The sequence below is a fragment of the Myxocyprinus asiaticus genome, chromosome 14 (genome assembly GCF_019703515.2).
Source record: "Myxocyprinus asiaticus isolate MX2 ecotype Aquarium Trade chromosome 14, UBuf_Myxa_2, whole genome shotgun sequence".
In the NCBI taxonomy this organism is placed as follows: Eukaryota; Metazoa; Chordata; class Actinopteri; order Cypriniformes; family Catostomidae; genus Myxocyprinus; species Myxocyprinus asiaticus.
Window position 1 is genome coordinate 13,597,384 of NC_059357.1, and position 21,689 is coordinate 13,619,072.

Genomic DNA, 21,689 nt, shown 5'->3' on the forward strand with positions numbered 1-21,689 from the left:
AAAGAATAATTAGTGAAACTGAACGTTCTTTTATTTGTTACGCCATATTGACGCATGCACAGGCGCTTATTTTTAGGAGCATGCTTGCGTGTGTGGCCGACGTGATGCTGATCGTGTACGCCATTGTGTCATCACGCTACGTTTCACGACTTTGTCCAATGACAATCAAGGATTTCTGGAAGAAGAAAAAAAAAACAGACTTCGCGTTTATCGCTGGCTAATTTGCGAGACGTGGTGCCGGTAATATTTAATAGAAAAATAAAGCTCGTTAAATATTCGTGTTCCGTTCATGACGAAATATCGCACTGAACTGGACTTTTGGCTGTAACAGAAAACGAGCGACCGAATCTGAAAATACTGCGGAAAAGCTAATAAAATAGGACAGCAGACAGGCTTTTCAAGTTACTAGCTTGTCATAGGCAACAAGGAGAAATTTAGCGGGCAACTCATTTAGCGGCTAGTTATGTCCTTTCGCCGACAGAACGTGAGTATCAGCTCTAAATATTGCTATCAGTTTTTTTAGAAGTTACCCACTCTCTTCAAATGAGAGTTTTTGACTTCATAAGAGATTTTTTGGAGCAAAGTTTGTCACTTCCACTTAAGCTAGCTACTTCGACTTTCATATTTGCCGTAGTGTGCTGGTTAGCCGGCAAGCTCCTAATGTTCGGCTAGTTCTGTTATTATACGTAAACGTGTTTCATACTTCATTTGTGTCAGAACTTAAGAATCGCTATGCTTTGTAACAGCAACCTGGACCCGGTGGCCGCAAAACATCCAATGGAACTTCAGGATCAATGGCTTCGTCAGTTTCGGGGAATAACACTAACAGACCCGCCCCGGGAAGGTAAAGTGCACGTCGGACTACTCTTCAGAGAGAGTTCGTGGATTGTCATGTTAACATGAGGCCTACCGGTTAAAGTGGGCGTGTTTAGAACATATATATAATTTACGGCTGAGTACGGAATGGCATACTACTCTTACTACTCCTGCCATGTGTGTCAATGGCAGAAATAGTAGGAGTAGTGTGCCATTTCGAACTCGGCCTATACATTTGAACAAGACCGAGCGTTATGAAATAAGCTGGCTAGTAGCCAATCGTTGTAGACTATTTTTGATTGACATTGTTCCGGGCCAATGATTAATAAGATTTCACACCCGCCCAGAAAGAATATGGTTAACCAATAGAACTCAGTTCCTAATTGATTGCTATCTTTCCCAACCTATGACTGCTCTTGGAGGCGGGACATGGAACGGGATCAGCGGTGTTTTGTTGTTGTTTTTTGAGCCCATATGATTCAGTATTGTGTGCCGTGTTCGACTTTAATTTAATACATTTTACAACGACGCCTTCCACCAAGAGCCAGGATGCAAATGACAAAAAAGTACACACTACGCCTTTAATAACCGATTTAATTGCTCGTAACAATGAGCATGAAATATGTAAAATTGCGCACGTTAATGTCAAGTTATTTGTCTTGTCTTTGATACGGCATTTGTTTGTGTTGTTAGCCAGCACTGCTAACCAGCTTTGCGTTCTGACGTAATTAAAACAAGCTATGTTTTGCCATTGTTTACACTTTTAGATGGCTAACTGAGCGTTTATGACGAGAAATCGAATTCAGTCCGAACATTATTTTGTTACACGTGTACGATTGTCCTTTTGTTATACCAAGCGTTATTGTTATCCTCTGCTCGGGACACACGTTCAACAGAAGTACAATGCTGGGAACACCGGGGCTGTGTCTCAAAACGTAGTGTGGGCACCATAGGTGTATACCAAACGTTTAATTCGAAGGGTTTGAGACGCAACCCATGAGGATAAACAAATGCTTGACATCTAAAACACTATTGTTTTTGTGGTATTATGATTGCATGATGTAAATACATTTTAAAAAATGGCACAATAAATATGTTTTCAATGTATGTTAACTATTATTTTCTCTTGTTTTTCTAAAGAAACAGAAATTCTGTGAAGACTCCCTCACCGTCACCATCTGTACGTAAATAAATTCTTTATAACATCTTTCTTATAGCATCCCGGCATAAGGTTATGAAACATTTGTCACCATCCTCTGAAAAACACAGTGTCTTTTGATCAACACGCTCAAACAATAATATTCAGAAAGCCAGTTGCTAGTGCTGTGCTTTAGATATTTTTGTGCATCTAACAGTGTTCATTCTGTACCATGTTTAGGTATTTGAGGGTGTGTACAACAACTCCCGGATGCTTCATTTTCTCACAGCTGTGGTGGTAAGTTTATAGATGTAGATTATAGATTATGTAGGACTGATCGGTAAATGCCTTCCAATCAGAAAGATCTTTCCTGGCTTTGACTTGTTACTTTCTTTTAGGGCTCCAGATGTGACGTTATGGTGAAGAATGGCAGTGTATATGAGGGAATCTTCAAGACTTTAAGCTCGCGAGTAAGTCTGTCAGTACAGACTATTGACAAACAATGAGTCTGAGACGTTTTACACCAAAGCTGTAGCTGTTGATTTCAATAACCATATTTGACAACATATAATCTATCCTATATGATGTTCATTCATTATCTCTTCATTAATGGAATAGTTTACCCAAAAATAAAAATTATCTCGTTTACTCACCCTCATGCCATCCCAGATGTTTATTACTTTCTTCTGCAGAACACAATGATTTTTAGAAGAATATTTCAGCTCTGTAGGTCTATACCAGGGCTATTCAACTTCATCAACAAATCTCAGGCCAAGCCAGGATAATTTGTTATCAAAGCTTCTGTCTACAGATATTGTGTTTTAGCAGGCCTGTAATATTTGTTTACTATATAAATAAAACATCTGCGTTTTATAGCTTTTATTTTTTTAACCCCTAACCTGTAGGGCTGAAACGATTAGTCAACGTAATCAACAATGTCGACAAAAAAAATTGTCAAGTAGCTGTTTGATCTCATTTAACATAACATGAGATCATGTGAAACTCTTAATGATGGCGTGCAAGAGCAGCACTGCAGCTCGTGCCTGACTGAGGAGAGGAAGAATTACACAGCTCACAGTCTAGATGCCCTCTAAACTTTCCAAACCGCTTCAGGTGATGTAGATCGCAAAGTAAGAGGGAATTATAATCCAAAAATACAAAATATATAAATGCAAAAGCTTTCTCGTTGTGGAATAAACTGAGCCGGAGCTCTTTAAAGGATACACCACAGCGTTACATCTTAAATGCAGTTATATTTAATGCGTTATAGCTTTATTAAAGTTCAAATAATACGGAGCAGATCATGTAAATAACTACAAATTCCGAAACTGCCATTTCTCTGTGCTGTCAGCGCCTCTTCTATGAGTTGTGCGAAGTGTCCCGATCTAAGGGGGAGAAATTGAAACTGCACCCGGCTGATGCACACTCTGTCGCGGGGACGCTCATCCCTTGAGCACACGTGCTACAGCTAGATTATAATGTGATGGCTCATGACTTATTGAATCATAATATATGTGTCACTGAATGTAACTGCTTTTTCAAAATCAGCAGTCTCCTTGGTGGTCATGATTTCAAGTTTGATTATGCTTCCTAGTGCCACCTAGTGCTCTGGACATGCGTCAGTCACTAGGAAGTGTAACTGAGCTTGAAATCATGATTGTGCCTAGAGACGTCAATGGCAAGATGTACAGTGAAAAAAATGTTACATAGGTCTGTTCTCACCCATAACCAACTGGATCACTTCAGAAGACATCAGTAAAACCACTGGAGTCTTATCAATTACTTTTATGGGAGCTTCAAAATTTTAGTCACCATTCAGTTGCTTTGCATGGACTTGCAAAGCTGAAATATTCTTCTAAAAATCTTTATTTTCTGTAGAAGAAAGTAAGTCATACAAATCTGGGATGGCATGATGGTGAATCAATTATGAGAGAATAAAATTTTTTGGATGAACTATCCCTTAAACTCATCACTTGCATTACTTGTGTGTTTAGTGTGAACTGGCAGTGGATGCAGTACACAAGTTGAAAAATGATGAGGGGGATTGGGGGGGTGGTGGTGGTGGCACACCTGTCCATCCCAGGAGAGAAGAGATCACAGACACCATGATCTTTGGCCCTATTGACTTGGTCACCATGACCTGTAGAGATGTGGACCTCAACTATGCCACGCGAGGTGTGTGTTTGTGCAGTAAAGTCTATGTACACTTGAATCTAGCATGAGTTTAAGTCTGGCATTGTAAGAAAGTGGAAATATTTTGAATGCTTTGTGTTTTTAGACACTTTCACAGACTCTGCAATCGGCTCATCACGTGTAAATGGTGACCATAGAGATAAGGTCCTTAAAAGGTGGGATGGAGGTGATGGTAACGGAGAAAATTTTGACCTAGAGGCAGATGCAGTAAGTTCTACACTTGCTCACGGACACTTGTGTGTAGAAGAGAGTGTTTACAAATTACAGGGTTTCCGCGGGTCTTAAAAAGTCTTAATTTCCCCTTCTGCAAATTAAGGCCTTAAAAAGGTCTTAAATCGGAGCAACAAGTCTTAAATTCATAAGGTCATGGCATTAGATGTTGTAAGAGGGACTGTTTTCTCGTTGCATTTAAGTAGGGTGACCAGACATCCCATTTTTAAGAGTTGTGTCCCGATAATAGGGCTGAAATGACTAGTCGACATTATCGACAACGTCGACAATAAAAATATTGTCTACACAAATTTTCGTTGTCGAATAGTCGTTTGATCTCATTTAACGTAACATGAGATCATATGAAACTCTAATGATGGCACGCCAGAGCAGCACTGCAGTTCACGCCTGACTGAGGAGAGGAAGAATTACACAGCTCACAGTCCAGATGCACTCTAAACATTCCAAACAGCTTCAGCTGATGTAGATCGCAAGTATTAGGGAATTATAATGCAAAAATACAAAAGTAAATACAGAAGCACTCTCATTGTGGAATAAGTGGACCTGGAGCTGCCGCTCCGCTGAAGCAAAACTTGCATGTCGAGCATCTTTAAAGGAAACACTTCCGGCGTTACATCTTAAATGCAGTTATATTTAATGCGTTATAGCTTTATTAAAGTTCAAATAACTGAGGTATTCAAGCCTTAAGATACATTTTGTAAAATGAGTTAAAAAGTAATGGAGATCTATTGAAAATTGTTTTTTAAACTTTGAAGTGTTGCTTTAAATATGACTTTTCATATGCTCCCTAGACATTTACATTTAGAGAACATATTGACGTATTGTGTTCCATTCAATTGACTCAATTACATTTTCTTTAGTTGGTCATAAAAAGTCTTAAATGTAGCTTCATAAAACCTGCAGAAACCCTGAATTAGTGCACTTTTGAAGTGAATGTCGTGGGGTACGGTTTGCATGTAATTGAATCTAAATGTGTGCCCTCTTTTCTCCATCAGTCAAATGGTTGGGATGCCAGCGAGATGTTTCGCTTTAATGAAGAGACCTATGGGGTGAAGTCCACCTATGACTCCAGTCTCTCCATGTACACGTAAGTTTATATTCTGTCAATTTTAGACATAGCTGGCCTTCTTTTAATTAGGGATGCACTGATCCGATACCTGGATCGGGTATCGGCTCCGATACTGATGTTTTTAGATGGATCGGGTATCGGTCCGACGAGCCCGATCCAAATCTGATACTGTGTGTTAGTCATGTTCATTCCTTTCAAGCTCCAAAAATGACAAAGGAACCATAAAAACACCACTGAAGTAGTTAATATGACTCATGCATTTTATTCAAAGCCACTTGAAGACGTGCGATAGCTCTGTGAATCACAAAAGGCTGTGTTTAATAAGTAAATATATAATATGCAAGTGCAGCACCAGCGCGTTATTGAATGGCGCTGCTCTGTTGATGCACAGTCGTGCCTATTTTTAGCCTTCAAGTGTTGTGCTACTCACGAATAACATATCAGATGTAGATGCTCAATAGTTTGGTTCACTTATAATATGCATATAGAACAGTGCAGGAGGTGCATTTTACTAGAATTTGATTAAGAAGCGAATTAAACTACTGTGAACTTGCTTATAAACAGACACATACAGGACTTCCTGGAGAGTTCAGAATGTCAAAATAAAAGCCCAAGGGTTTTAAAGTTAAAGGTGCACGATTGAAATATATTACTGTTGTATTTAAAATTCTGAAAATCAATTATAATAATGTATTATTTGTTTACAAATTAAAACAATATTTAAGTTTAATGGGTTCCAAAAAATAACTGTGAATGAAAAGTGAACATATCTTACAACTAAATTGAACAAAAAAAAAAAAGAGATCTGAATCTTTAAAGTCCAGATACAAGTAAAAAAAAAAAAAAAAAAACAAAACTACTACTGAACACTTAGACTGGAATTACTGTTAATTTTGCTGCAGCATTATCCAGTAGACTAGTTAAAGTTTTTCTTAATAGTTTTTACATTTATATTGAAATAATGTGTAGTTAAAGGTTGGTGTTTCTTTGCATATAATTAGCATCACTCAGTGAAGTATAGATATTCTAAACTGATTATGAAAAAAACAACACTGGTATCGGCCGATACTGAGATTTCAGATATCGGAATCGGATCGGAAGAGAAAAAGTGGTATCGGTGCATCCCTACTTTTAATACATGTTTCTGGTATGGCTATGCTAGATTTATTAGGGCACATTCTTCTAAAGGGTTTCTTCTATCAATGCATAACTGACGTAAAAAATAACTTTCTCCCCCTCTTGAACGTCGACTTTCTTTTTCAAATAACATCACCAAAGCAAAAGTAGAGTTTTAGCTATTGTATTAAGCTATTATTGTAGGTTATGCAACCTTTCTAAAAACTTGCCAAAACATTATTGCTAGATAACATCATGGGTTTGGCAATAATGTAAATAATTATAGGTTTGAAAAGAACAGATTACCATTGAGGTATGTAGTAGTCCTCAACATTGACTGCAAATTTGCTTTCAGGTCTGGCTCCATTGTGGTATAGAACGGCCACTTTTCACGGTCTTATCAATTCTAGATGAATAACGTCAAGTCCTGCAAATGCTGTTTCATGTTAACTTTCATGTTGTTTCTGTTGTAGCAAAATTATCCATGTCCTTTAACATTCATGATGACACGAGGAAATATTAAATTATGCTTTTTCTTTCAGGGTTCCTCTAGAGCGGGTCAGCACAGAGGGCTTCAGGCAGCGAGAGGCTCGAGCTGCTCGGTTGGCCAATGAGATTGAGGCCAGTTCACAGTACCGGCACAGGGTGTCACTGGAGAATGATGAGGGAAGAACTGAGGAGGACAGATACAGCGCTGTGGTGCGGGACAAGGAACGGGATGCAGGAGAAAGAGAGAGGGGAAGAGACAGCCCTGGATTCTCCAGCGCTGGGAGCAGGTTGGACAATTCCTGAGCATCTTTCTATTCTGTGATTTTGAAGGGCTAAAGGGAAAGTTCTTCTGTTTAACCCTTTAAGCTCAGATGGGCCCTTGAGAAAAAAACATTATCAGAATATTAATAACAGTCTTGACCAACATGAAATAGGTAAAGTTTTAAAGCTTAGAAGCTGTACTTTACAATGCATGCAGGCATTATGACCAAAATTGAACAAGTGCTTTGAAGTTTGCAGACAAATCAGAAGTATTTCGTTTTGTTATTGCAATCAGTAAAAACAAACTCATCAAATAGCCATGTGTCATATGTCGTTGGAAAGCTCTCAAAGAGTAGAATACAACCAGACTATTTGTTTTACTTGCAGACATAGTAAAAATATAGTGAGTAATGGCTAAGTATATGTCTTTGACATTTATGTTTCATGTGAACGGGTATTGATTATATGCCGCATTTTTTCTTATAGCTTGACGAAAAATAAACGGAACATAAAATATCACAACCATTACTTGCAGGCGATTATCTCTCAAATGAGCCCACACACACACAAGGTAATCGGATATATAGATAATCGTTAGATAATTGGCACGAAGCACAATTGTAATGGTGCCAAGTAAATGACACAGACTCAGTGATGCAGGCTCATTTAGTCAAAAGGCACTCATTCTGTGAAATCTCTTTACTAAAATCATGTCTGCATGCTAGGGCTGGGTATCGCATTGCACCTCGCGATACGATACCTATTGCAATATATGTCACGATGCAATATATTGCATTACATCACGATATCATAGTTTAATAAAATTATGAATCAATTTCAATTTCAATTCATTTTGGTATATTTCAGTTACATACTGATGTCTGATGAAGAGCATGTAGCTCTAAACATCACATTTTTGTCTCTTGGTTAGCTCATTAAATTGATTTAGAAGTAACAGTGTGCCAAATTTGTTGTGCATTTACATGATATTAATACACATAGTTTAATAGAAATATCGATACATGGATATAAAGTGTTGATACAATATCATTAAAAAAGTATCGCGAAATATCTATATTTGATTGTATCGACAGCCCTTCGGCATGCTAAACCTTTAGTCATTGTGTTTGCATGTGTAATTACTAATGTACAAGTTGTTTGTGGAGGCTTTTGGACACCATGATAAATTATATTTGTAATGCTGTAACTTTTGATTGCTTTGTATCAGCACAAATTTTTCTCAGCTATATTTAGCTTGATTAGGTACAAAACTAAAGCAGTTTTTTGGAGTCACTTTATTTACACCCAGAGATCTATAATGTCTAGCCAGAAGAAATAATGTTATATTTTGTGCTCAAGTTTTTTTTGTGATTTTTCAGCAGTTTCTTAGGCTAAGAGTCTCCGTAGTCATCATAATCTATATCATAAAATGTAAAAAGTTTTAAGCCTTTAAAAATTTCCTGTTTCAGTGGCATATCCAAAATTAAAAACACCCTCAGAGCTTAAAGGGTTAAACTTTTCAGGACAACTTTTGTTTTAGTATTTCAACCATTATTGTTGTCTGTTTCTACATTTTAGGGAAGGCAAATACGTTCCTCTGCCTCAGCGGGCAAGGGAAAGAGAAATGGGAGTTTCTGGAAGAGGTGAAAGAGGTGGAGCTGTATCCACCCTGCCCAATCGAACAAATAGACCTGGTCCTTCAAGCTCCTCCCCCAGACCCCTCTCCTCGGGCAGTGGTCAGCCCATTTCTCCCACAGATAGGAGCAGCCCTCTATCTGTCAGAGGATATTCGACACACCAGTCCCAGAGCAGCCCACCTACACAGCCTCGCCCCTCAGAGCCTGGTCACTCCAGCCCCCCTTCCCCACACACACTCCCACATTCGCTCTCACACCCACAGTCTCTCTCTGATTCGGCACGGCCTGTCAATGGAGGTAAGCTGTGTGTGCACGTGCGCTTATGAAGTGGTTTTCGTGTTTGTGTGTCGCTAATGTACATTTAATCTGTCTATTGTAGTGTCATCCCGAATGTCACCCAAGTCTCAGAGACCTGGACTGAGCAACAGAAACCTGCGTGCCTCAAACTCGCACTCCTCTACAGGTTACAATTAAACATGCACATACACGTGCTCAAACAGTCTTGTCCTGTCCAATTAACATCTCTTTTTCTAATTAACATGTAAACCTTTCTCTCATTCTCCAGTCTCTCGTTCCCCTAAACCAGACGCTCCTTCCCAGGACCATTCTGCCTACCTGGATACCTCTTCAGTTACCACGGTGACTCCCAAACTCAGTGGCCCCACACCTTTGTTCCCTGTAGATGGTGAGAATGTATTGTAAATCTGAGTGCTTACACACGGTGTGAGATTGTGCATGTGCCCAACCATTTCGCTCTCTCCCTGTCACTTTTTAGTGAATGAAATCCTGTCTAAGGAAAGGACAGAGAATCCAGCTAGTCCTCAGGAGGGCAAAAACAGCAAAGGTAAATCTGACTTTAAGTTTTTAATCGCAGTAATTTCACTACGTTTGCTTAAAGTTTGACTAATGAATGTTCTTATGCTCTTTTTCTTTCTCTTTTCATAGTCTCTTCAGTCCAGCAAAGATCGCAAAATCTTGAGGATCTTCGTAAGTTTTATAAAGATTTTAGGGTGAGTGTTTGTCGTCTGATTTAAAACTTTCTTTAAGCTTAATTATGTTGGCTTTTTAATTGTTCCATAATTGGTGGTGCTTGCAAGTATCACTTAGTGTTGCTCATCTTTCCACCCAAAACTGTTGCATGTAACTCTTCCCACACTGTTTGTACTACAGATATGAATGTTACCTCAAATTGTGAGTCTTATTCAGGAGTGGTGTGCCATTACTTTCCAAGCAAATAGACTTAAAGGAATATTCCGGGTAAAGCTCAGTCGACAGCATTTATGGCATAACGGTGATTTCCACAAAAATAATTTCTAAATAATAAAAAAAAAAAAAAAAAAATTAAGGTTACAATGAGACACTTACAATGGACTTGACTGGGGCCAATTTTTGAAGGTTTAAGGCAGAAATGTGAAGCTTATAATTTTATAAAATCACTTTCATTAATTCTTCTGTTAAAATTTGTGGATTATTTAAGCTGAAACATGTTTAATCCATAAATGTTACAGTGGTTTTTGGGTTTGTTGACATTACATTGTCATGGCAACAAAGTTGTAAAATTGAATATAACTATACAGAAAAGGTAAGTTTACACGTATTATTTACATCTTGTGGCTATACTTTTGAAACGGTGAGTATTTTATGTTTATGGATTTGCCCCATTCACTTCCATTGTAAGTGTCCCACTGGAACCCAGATTTGTGCTTTTTTTTTTTTTTTACAGAAAATGAGGGGCAAGTCAAAAAATGTTTGTGTATGTTAATCAGTGTTATGCTACAAATGCTGTCGATTGAGCTTAACTTGTATTGAAGCTGGAAAATTCCTTTAATTTTCACTATGTGGGTGATAAAAAATGGCCAAAGAAATCACATAGACTTGCATTGGAGGAGGGACCCAAGCTGTATCTAGGGACCAGAATGTCAGAGACTTAGAGGTGGGGCCTCTTTTGACTTTGGTTAGTAAGTGACTGCTTGGTAATGCCCTAACAACTACTCAGGACAACTTAAGCAACCACCTAGCAAACCCTTTGCAACCACCATAACGTCCTAGTATTGTGGTGGCGGGTTTTGCACTGGCAATTACCACTCACATTATCTTAAGTAATTTTTCACAATTTGACATTTTCTTAAGTTTTTTTTCTGGTTTCAGCTTCCATCTAGCTCCACTCCCTCCAGCCTCAACACTTCAAACACACCCACAGACTCTGCCCAGCCAAACCCCGCCCACAACACACAAACAGACCTTGCTGTTACTACAGAATCTAAACCTGCCATGGCCACAACCCCAGCCTCAGCAGAGCTTCCAGCAGTGGAGAGAAGTAGAGAGATAAATGCAGAAGGGGTGGTAACCACCACCCCTCCACCAGCCACATCCATCTCTGCACCCTCTGCCCTCTGTGGCCCTGCCATGCAAAATCCAACTACGGAAGGGCAATCGGCAGGGACACCCCAGCCTGCGAGGACCCCAGGCAGTGAGGAGGGCAAGCCAGAGACTGCTGAGAGATCAGAGGGCGAGACTGAGTGAGCTGTATTTCATGTGCTTTTTGATTTAAAGGGATAGTTCACCCAAAAATTATAATTCTGTCTTTATTCACTCACCCTCATGTTGTTCCAAACCCACATGACTTTCTTCTGGAGAACACAAAAAGAGCATCGGTCACCAATCAATTTCATTGCATCTTTTTTCCGTACAATGAAAGTTAATGGTGACTGAGGCTTACCTTCTGCCTAACATTTTCTTTTGTGCTCTGTGAAAGACAGTACGTTGTGCAGCTTTGGAACAACATGAAGATGAGTAAATTACAATTTTCGTTTTCGAACTATCCCTTTAATACTTATCGATTTAATGATTTATTTACAGTGAGTTGGTTGTTGGCTACTAACATGTATTTTATATGGTTTTCCTTTGCAGTCAAGTGAAGAAATCTACACTAAACCCCAATGCCAAAGAGTTCAACCCCATCAAGGCCCCTCTCAGCATGGTGAGAGCACTTATTCTTGCTATTTAGCATCCTCTAAACAGCTATAGGTTCGTCCCTCGCCCCTCATGTGTCATGTTTACTTGTGCAGGTGAAGCCCTCAGCCACTCCCACCCCACCACGGCCGACCCCGCCCAGCCCCACAGTGGTGCTACAGCCTCCACCAAGCCAGGGAGCCATTTACACCCAGTACCTTAGCTACGTCTCGCCTATCCAGATACAGGGTCACTCTGTACAGGTGCTTTATTGTTTGGGTCTCAGTCTATACTCTAAAAAATGTTCCATGATTGATAGAATCAGACAGTTGCAAAGATATTTATAGAGCACTTTGCATCATCATTGTTTTCTTGTAGGCACCTCAGATGTACCCGTATCCCATGACAACTGTTAGTCAAGGGAAGTACCCAAGAGCTAAAGGTGATGCTCACACACACACATTCAAGCTTCTTAATTTTTATTGAGCACTTGTATGTATACACAATCATGCATGCTCATGTACTGTGTTCACCACTTGTCTCAGGTTCAGTGGTGACCCCTCGTCCAGACCACAGTTCTTCAGCACCCCCTATGATGCAGGCTGCTGCGTCAGCAGCAGGACCACCTCTGGTGGCCTCTCCATACCCTCCCTCATATCTGCAGTATAACCAGGTCATACAAGCCATGCCCCACTACCATGGACAGGTACCTGCCTACCTCACACATTATCAGAAGAAGAAATTAGTTCTGTTAAAATAGGGCTGTTGATAACATCATTTATCAAATTAAATGCATATCAATATTAGTTTTTAGAAGTCAGTATATGGATTGTTTTATTTTTATATCATACTTAACAGGCCTACTGTCCACAGCAATACATTTTGCAATGGAGTTCATGCACATTCTTGTGCTTTTTGAGCATGTCACTGTACTTGCACCGCGTTTCAGTTATGGATGGGCACGAGTACTCAAGTGTTAGCAATGATAATGTGTGACGTGACTTTTCGCTAAATTCAAAATTCAGTAATAACTATACACAAATTTGTCAGAGGGGCCTTATTTTTTGTTTTGATTGTCATGATTTTTGGCAGTACCTCTGAATTATCACAGCAACAAACTCCAACTCCGTGCACCGGAACATTCTGTCCGGGGCAGAGAGAGAGCACTTAATCTAGAGAAGCGCGCACACCAGAAGAGTTCTTCCTTTTAAACTGGTAGACGGAGCTCAGCTGAATAGAAAAGAACGCAGGGTCTTTAAAACTGTTTTCGGCTTAACACGGCATATTAAAACGCGATGGTTATGGCATCTTCGGTCATAACCGCAATTTGAAATGCATTGTTCAGCCAGCCATGACAAAAAAAGTGGTGCACATTTAATATAATTATGGTAACCTGAAGGAAGAGCAGAGAGACGCGCTTATATATACAGGTGCATCTCAATAAATTAGAATGTCGTGGAAAAGTTCATTTATTTCAGTAATTCAACTCAAATTGTGAAACTCGTGTATTAAATAAATTCAGTGCACACAGACTGAAGTAGTTTAAGTCTTTGGTTCTTTTAATTGTGATGATTTTGGCTCACATTTAACAAAAACCCACCAATTCACTATCTCAAAAAATTAGAATATGGTGACATGCCAATCAGCTAATCAACTCAAAACACCTGCAAAGGTTTCCTGAGCCTTCAAAATGGTCTCTCAGTTTGGTTCACTAGGCTACACAATCATGGGGAAGACTGCTGATCTGACAGTTGTCCAGAAGACAATCATTGACACCCTTCACAAGGAGGGTAAGCCACAAACATTCATTGCCAAAGAAGCTGGCTGTTCACAGAGTGCTGTATCCAAGCATGTTAACAGAAAGTTGAGTGGAAGGAAAAAGTGTGGAAGAAAAAGATGCACAACCAACCGAGAGAACCGCAGCCTTATGAGGATTGTCAAGCAAAATCAATTCAAGAATTTGGGTGAACTTCACAAGGAATGGACTGAGGCTGGGGTCAAGGCATCAAGAGCCACCACACACAGACGTGTCAAGGAATTTGGCTACAGTTGTCGTATTCCTCTTGTTAAGCCACTCCTGAACCACAGACAACGTCAGAGGCGTCTTACCTAGACTAAGGAGAAGAAGAACTGGACTGTTGCCCAGTGGTCCAAAGTCCTCTTTTCAGATGAGAGCAAGTTTTGTATTTCATTTGGAAACCAAGGTCCTAGAGTCTGGAGGAAGGGTGGAGAAGCTCATAGCCCAAGTTGCTTGAAGACCAGTGTTAAGTTTCCACAGTCTGTGATGATTTGGTGTGCAATGTCATCTGCTGGTGTTGGTCCATTGTGTTTTTTGAAAACCAAAGTCACTGCACCCATTTACCAAGAAATTTTGGAGCACTTCATGCTTCCTTCTGCTGACCAGCTTTTTAAAGATGCTGATTTCATTTTCCAGCAAGATTTGGCACCTGCCTATACTGCCAAAAGCACCAAAAGTTGGTTAAATGACCATGGTGTTGGTGTGCTTGACTGGCCAAACTCACCAGACCTGAACCCCATAGAGAATCTATGGGGTATTGTCAAGAGGAAAATGAGAAACAAGAGACCAAAAAATGCAGATGAGCTGAAGGCCACTGTCAAAGAAACCTGGGCTTCCATACCACCTCAGCAGTGCTACAAACTGATCACCTCCATGCCACGCTGAATTGAGGCAGTAATTAAAGCAAAAGGAGCCCCTACCAAGTATTGAGTACATATACAGTAAATGAACATACTTTCCAGAAGGCCAACAATTCACTAAAAATGTTTTATTATTGGTCTTCTGATGTATTCTAATTTTTTGAGATAGTGAATTGGTGGGTTTTTGTTAAATGTGAGCCAAAATCATCACAATTAAAAGGACCAAAGACTTAAACTACTTCAGTCTGTGTGCATTGAATTTATTTAATACACGAGTTTCACAATTTGAGTTGAATTACTGAAATAAATGAACTTTTCCACGATATTCTAATTTATTGAGATGCACCTGTAGACGCGCAAGTCTATATATAATGACAAAATATGAATCATTATTTTTGTAGGGATGCACCTATTTACTGGCTAATGATATTTACTGAACAAATTGAAACAATATCCAAATTGGTTTTAAGCATGAAAACGCAGATATGAAAAACCGATGGTTCATTTATAACTAATTATCAACACACTTTGTAAAAACTATTTGAATTTAAATGCACCATCCATAAATAATTATAGCCATAGAATGTAGAAGGGTTTGCACTCCTAAGAACATGTAATAATTCATTTATAATCATTTACCGTTCTAACATTAATAAGGAAATTCCTCGTTAAAGATGTGACCATTGTGAAAGTGGCACTTAACTATACATGAGGTAAAACCATCCAAAACATTTTGAAACCAGCAAACTTCGACTTTTAAGACACAGGTATTGTATCCATTAAGGTTGCATGATTGATTAAGATAAAAATCTATGGTCTTGCTTGATTACTAAAGCTTGAAAGGCAATGTTTAAAAATAGACTGCAAGCAGCGCTTCAGTCAGCATTGCGTCCTGTAGCGGTCTGGATGCCATTTTCCAATATCCAATACACCACAATAGAATTTAAAAGGGTGTTTTGTTCCTTTTGTTAACTTTTTATTTTTCCATGATGTGGTTGACATTTCTGTGGAACATATGCATAATATGAATTTGTTTTATTATATATTTTATATAATTGCAAAAACAGAAGTGCAAACATTTTTTAGAAGTACAAAATAACCTTTACACATCAATTATCATGCTATGATATTTGGTTATTTTTCAATATTTTATTAATTGTGGCTCTCTTTAAAATTTTGGCTTGTCATGTGTTCAACAGATATAAACCATGTTCAATTGAAATATTGTTGGAACAGAGAAAAGGCTTTTGTACCTCTTTGGTCAATTTTAAAACATAATTCCTTAGCAAAACGGTGATCTGATGAAAAAATAAGGTATGTGGCAAAATATATGCATCTGGATCAGCCAATAGTTTTTTTTGTTAAAAATGGTATCAGCCAAATATTTTCATATCAGTGCATCCCCAATTTCTTGTACTTTTTGTAACAGACTACGTTATAACAGCCTATAATAATACATTTGCGAGATACTTGAACAACGAGATGCAAAGCAGCAGACATAGATGTCTGTCTGATATATATGTACATACACTGCCTGGCCCAAAAAAAAAGTTGCATACTCGTACGTTTCGTTGGACCGCCTTTAGCTTTGATTACGGCGTGCATTCATCGTGGCATTGTTTCGACAACCTTATGCAATGTCACAACATTTATTTCCATCAAGAGTTACATTAATGTTTGGCCAAGATCTTGTATTGATGCAGGAGAGTTGAACAACTCCGTAAAGTCTTCTCCAGCACGTCCCAAAAATCTTTCAGTGGGGTTAAGGTCAGGACTCTGCTGTGGCCAATTCATGTGTGAAAATGATTCCTCATGCTCCCTGAACCACTCTTACACAATTTGAGCTCGATGAGTCTTGGAATATGTCGTGCCGTCAGGGAAGAAAAAAAACTCCATTGATGGGATAACCTGGTCATTCAGTACTTTCAGGTAGTCAGCTGACTTCATTTTATTGCCGCATAACGTTGCTGATCCTAGACCTGACCAATTGAAGCAACCCCAGATCATAACACTGCCCCCCAAAGGCTTGTACAGTGGGCACTATGTGTGACGGATGCATCGCTTCATGCACTTCCCTTCTTACCCTGACATACCCATCGCTTTGGAATAGGGAAATCTGGACTCATCAGACCACATGACCTTTTTCCATTGTTCCACAGTCCAATCTTTATTCTCCCTAGCAAATTGAAGTTGTTTTTTCCCGATTAGCCTCCATAACAAGTGGCTTTCTTGTTTGCCACACAGCCGTTTAGTCTGTGGATTTACAATCCTGTAAATTCTCGTCGCATTGTGCATGTGGAAATGCTCTTACTTTCACTATTAAACACTTAAGCATTTTAGTGATCTCCATTCACAATCATTCAAGATTTTTCTCCGACCACATTTCTTCCATGAAGCTGATGGTTCACCACTATCCTTCCAGGTTTTAATAATGTGTTGGACAGTTCAACCCAAATCAAGTGATTTCAGCAATCGCCTTGGTGGTTTTCTTTGCTTGATGCAGGCCAATAATTTGCCCCTTCTGAAACACCATAACTTTTTCATGACCATGGGATATGTCTTCCAACATGGTTAAGAAATGAGAATTGTTGCCAGCTAAAACATATTAATCACTGCAATAATGATCCAATCATAGGCTCTTAAGTATCTGCTTATTTAAATCCAAATGATGACGTTTTTGTTTTTGGCCAGGCAGTGTAGATAAGTGAATATTCTGTATGTAAATGTCTGTCGTCAGACATGAGTACCTGAGTAGTCGACGAGTACTCATGTAATCACTTGGAGTACTCGAGTAGACAAAACGACAAATGCCCATCCCTAGTTTGTTGTTTTCAGCATATCAAGCCATAAACATTGCGTTTTTAGGTTAAATGTAGTTTGAAACCTCTGCCCTGCACACTGCTTCGAACAGCTGTTGGTTTATCTGTACAGCTGGAGTTGTGCTAACTGCCCCCTACTGACTGATACTCTCAAAAACATGGAGGTGGCTCTTCAAATTGAACTGCTCCGTTGGTAGGGAAGTTCCTTATTACGGAAATTACGAATTGTCGGGGCATGATTAAGTGTATGGTGTTTTTTTTTTTTTTTTTAATAATCGACGTGTTAAATCGACAGCCTAAGTTGTCAATCTAAACATGATTCCTTTCAAAGCATGTAGTATACAATTAAATAAACACACATTTAACTTCAGGATGTTTTGTGTTGCTATTTCATGCCTCTTTGCTCTTTTACGCTTTCCAGATGTACTCCATGCTCCAGGCTGGACCACGGATGTTGGGATCAGGAGGGCACCCACAGGCACTGGGTCCCCCTGGCCCCCAGTATCCTGGCCAGACTGAGGGACCACCAGGACCTCAGCAGGGAATGTATGGTAAGTTAAAAGAAACACAAAGGCTATGAAGGTCACAGGAATTGTAGGTGTAAAATTCAGTGCCAAAGCATTTGGAAATATTTTCACGGGTTGAATGTATTCGGTTCATTTGTATTTATGGTGCTTTTACGAAGATATCAACATATGAATGTTTACGTTTCTTTTTTCTTCTCTGCTTCAGCTCCACAGCCATTCTCTCATCACTCTGGTTCCATGCATCACCCTCAGCCCTCCAGCACCCCTACAGGCAGCCAGCCACCCCCTCAGCACCCTGCCCCCAGTTCAGGACCGGTAAATCCACTTGCCAATCACCAAATTCACCTTATAATTTTTGAGGGGGAACATATTGAATAGTTGATTAGTTCTTATGCTACAGTAATTAGTTTGCTGTTGTGTTATTAGGATATGACTAAATGTTCCAAGTCAATAGAGTACGTTTAAAAATGTTGAAATGGTCTTATAAGAGAGATCCTCAAAAATTCCAGACAAGCTATATGTTGACCTTGTCTTTCTTTTATAGTCCGGTCAATCTGGTCCTCAGCCTCAGTCTCTGTATCACTCTGGACCGCTGTCAGCCCCTACGCCCCCTGGACACAGCTCCCCACAAGCCACCTACTCCCTTCAGGGCTACAGCCTGCCTGGACACCAACCCCTGCCTCTCCCTTACTCCTCCCTAGGACAGCTCACACAGGTAATGTCCAGTATTGCACACACAAAGATTAGTATTCGTTACATGTAAATGAAGAGAGGTCTTGAATTAAAAGTGATTTAATAGTAGTAGTTTTGACTCATCTGTCATTGAGAATTGGGTTTAAATTGTTTTTGAGAGAAGATGTTTTCTATCTATTATTAAATGATAATCAGATGACTAACATCTCTTTCTCTCAGGCTCATGTTTCAGGTGCTCTCTCGGGTCCTCACCACTCTGGAGGTCATGGCCCACCGCAAGTGATGCTGCTCCATGCCCCGCCTCACCAGCAGGGCTCTGGCCCCCAGCACGGACCTCCCCCATCCCAACAGGGAACCCACCAGCACTACACCTACATTGGACCACCTCAGGGTGAGTTTCCGGCAATAGAGAACATTAAGCTCAACTTAATAAGCCATGACGGAAACCATGTTATAAAGGACAATATCAATAAAAAATGTAAAACTACCAATTTTCATAATCCACTAGTCGGTCTGTTGTTTGAGCGACTAGTCAGTGTTAGGGATAATAATGTATAAAAGTTAGGCTTCGTTATGCTCATGTGACCCTGATCAGATGTGTTTCAGAGGAATACAGTACATGGATGCTAAATGTAGCAGTTCAACATGGTGACTGATTTAACAAATAAATACAGTAGGCTAAAAAATCTATAACATCTTTTTGAACAAAGCTATCAAAGTAAGAAATAAGAAAGGGACCAATACAGAGCGGCAAAAAAGCACATGCACACGCTTCAATGTAACAGGAGTGCTTCAGGTCGATCCTCGCTGCACATTCAAAAGAACTGCAAGATAATATTGCATGTACACATCTAGTTCACAACACCAAGCATTTTAAACCTTTTTTACTGCAACTATTTATTTAAGCAATCTTAGACCGAATTAGCGAAAAACGTAATCTCTCCAAATCACCTCACAAATACAGGAACATTACTCTCAGCAGAGGATTAATGTCCAACAGTGATCGTCTTGAAATTGATTGTTGATGCCGTGCTTTGCTGTAACAACAGTGCAAAAAAATTCTAAAGGGGTTTTACTGTGCTGACTGTTATTCATTGTTAAGCACAGCAAATTGTCATCATGCAAAAACACTGTAAGAAGTTGTCTCAGTTTTTTAATTGTGTCTTCCATTAAAACCACCACCACTAAAAATATTGTTAGTAGTCAACCGCTCAGCGAGTGAAGTCACTGACTACCACACCTGGAGTTGCAAGGTAGAATCCAGGGCATGCTGAGTGACTCCATCCAGGTCTCCTAAGCAACCAAATTGGCCTGGTTTCTAGGGAGGGTAGAGTTACATGGGGTAACCTCCTCATGGTCGCTATAATGTGGTTCTCACTCTCGGTGGGGTGCATGGTGAGTTGTGCGTGGATGCCGCAGAGAATAGCACAAAGCCTCCACACGCGCTATGTCTCTGCGGCAACACGCTTAACAAGCCACGTGATAAAATGCGCGGATTGATGGTCTCAGACGTGGAGGCAACTGAGATTCGTCTTCCGCCACACGGATTGAGGCAAGTCACTACGCCACCACGAGGACTTGGAGCGCATTGGGAATTGCAAATTGGGGAAAAAAGAAAAAAATTGTTAATAGTCGACCTCACTAATCGACTAGTCAGTTGTTAGACGACTTGTTGATTAATCGACCACTCTGGCACATCCCTAACTTCTATCATATGCCATCTGCAAATATGCGGAGATCTCGTTTAAACGGATGTAATTCACGAACCTCACAACTCTTCTGCAAATCCAGCATTTTCTTCCTGTTGAGTGCTCTTATATCTTCCTCTGAAGCACGTATTCTATCAGCCTGAATCAGAACTCTGTTCCTCTGACTCACAATTGCTGCATGACGGTCAGTCTGTGACTTCAAGCAGTTGACTGGGGCAGTGTAAACTGAAGGCTGTCAGTAGATTGCTGCTTGCGGGATCCGCTCAAGAGAGCAACTGCAAAGTAAAAGTGCCATGTCATATTCACCGTGCAGAAAGTGAGAGAATGCGATTGCTAATGTTCACATGCCATCTGTGGTTGCTTGACTGCTGTGCACAATGTTATTTCCTCCTTTTCTAATATATTAACAATTTCTTTGTGCAAGCAAATTATTAAAATGGAATGACTAAACAGAAACCAGGAGAAACTATCTACCAATCAAAACACTTTTTACGAAGTTTTGTGAAATTGAGATTTTTTTTTTTAAATGCATGTTATTTACTATATTAAATTTAGTGATGTATATTCTCATTATATCGGCCACCCTACTCTCTGGACATAGGTGTCGGCTAATAAAAAAACCCATATGGGTCAACTACTGGAATGGATTTAAACATGGTAAAATGTGTTAAGCAGAGCAGAGAGTACTGAATGATGGGCAATCCAAATCGGAGTGCTTTGCATGTAGAATCTGTGTGGGCCTGGTTATATGTGATGTTAAGGCAATGCTGTTTATAAGTACCGGTAATCTAGAGACTTTATTGTCCAGTCCTTGCAGGCATATTTAACTTGGGTATTGTTGTAAGTTCTTTTTAGATTAAAGTGTCTGAGATATAAGTAAAAAAATTATATATATATATTTCTTTCCCCCAGTCCCGGTGCAGGGTCACCCTCCCCAGCAGATTCCATTCCACCCTCCTGGAAACTGACAGTGACTTGGAGACTGAAACAGAGCTAGACAGAGAGCACCCCGATCTGAACACTCGGTAGTGTGCGTGTGATCACACTCTCATTTGTACATACTCGCCACCTGCTTCAAGAATGGGGGAAAAAAGGTTTTGTTTTTATTCATACCTCAAGCACATTCAGTCTTGCCAGTTTTATTTTTTCATTTACTTTTAATTTGAGTGGATGGGGACACACCGTGTCTAAAGCAGAAAGAGGGAATGAGTGAGCGTGTGAGACAATGGAAAGAATGAGGGACATTTTTATAAAAATACTATGTCCTCAACCCCCTTTTTAAATAAGTAAATAAATAAACTGTTAAAGAACCAAAAAAATCCATAAAAGTGTATAAAAATAAATTTTTTAACTCTTCCAGTGTTTGGTTTCAAATTATTTC

The 21,689-nt window shown here is 39.6% G+C and overlaps 1 protein-coding gene across 2 annotated transcripts; it reads left to right on the top strand.

The window, feature by feature from the left end:
• The first annotated feature begins 181 nt into the window (after positions 1-181).
• LOC127451327 (ataxin-2-like protein) lies at positions 182-21,664 on the top strand. Of its 2 annotated transcripts, XM_051715918.1 has the most exons (24): positions 182-484; positions 747-844; positions 1,957-1,996; positions 2,195-2,251; positions 2,353-2,424; positions 3,949-4,129; positions 4,233-4,354; positions 5,374-5,465; positions 7,106-7,339; positions 8,892-9,247; positions 9,330-9,413; positions 9,516-9,635; positions 9,726-9,794; positions 9,896-9,960; positions 11,099-11,469; positions 11,861-11,930; positions 12,019-12,165; positions 12,281-12,344; positions 12,448-12,608; positions 17,801-17,930; positions 18,112-18,221; positions 18,451-18,621; positions 18,819-18,990; positions 21,221-21,664. In XM_051715918.1, exons 1-24 carry the CDS (start codon positions 464-466, stop codon positions 21,274-21,276), a joined length of 3,063 nt encoding a protein of 1,020 aa, XP_051571878.1. In that variant the 5' UTR covers positions 182-463; the 3' UTR covers positions 21,277-21,664. The 2 variants fall into 2 exon arrangements, with proteins under 2 accessions (XP_051571878.1, XP_051571879.1); XM_051715919.1 differs by lacking the exons at positions 182-484; positions 747-844 and adding an exon at positions 1,238-1,382.
• Positions 21,665-21,689: the final 25 nt, after the last annotated feature.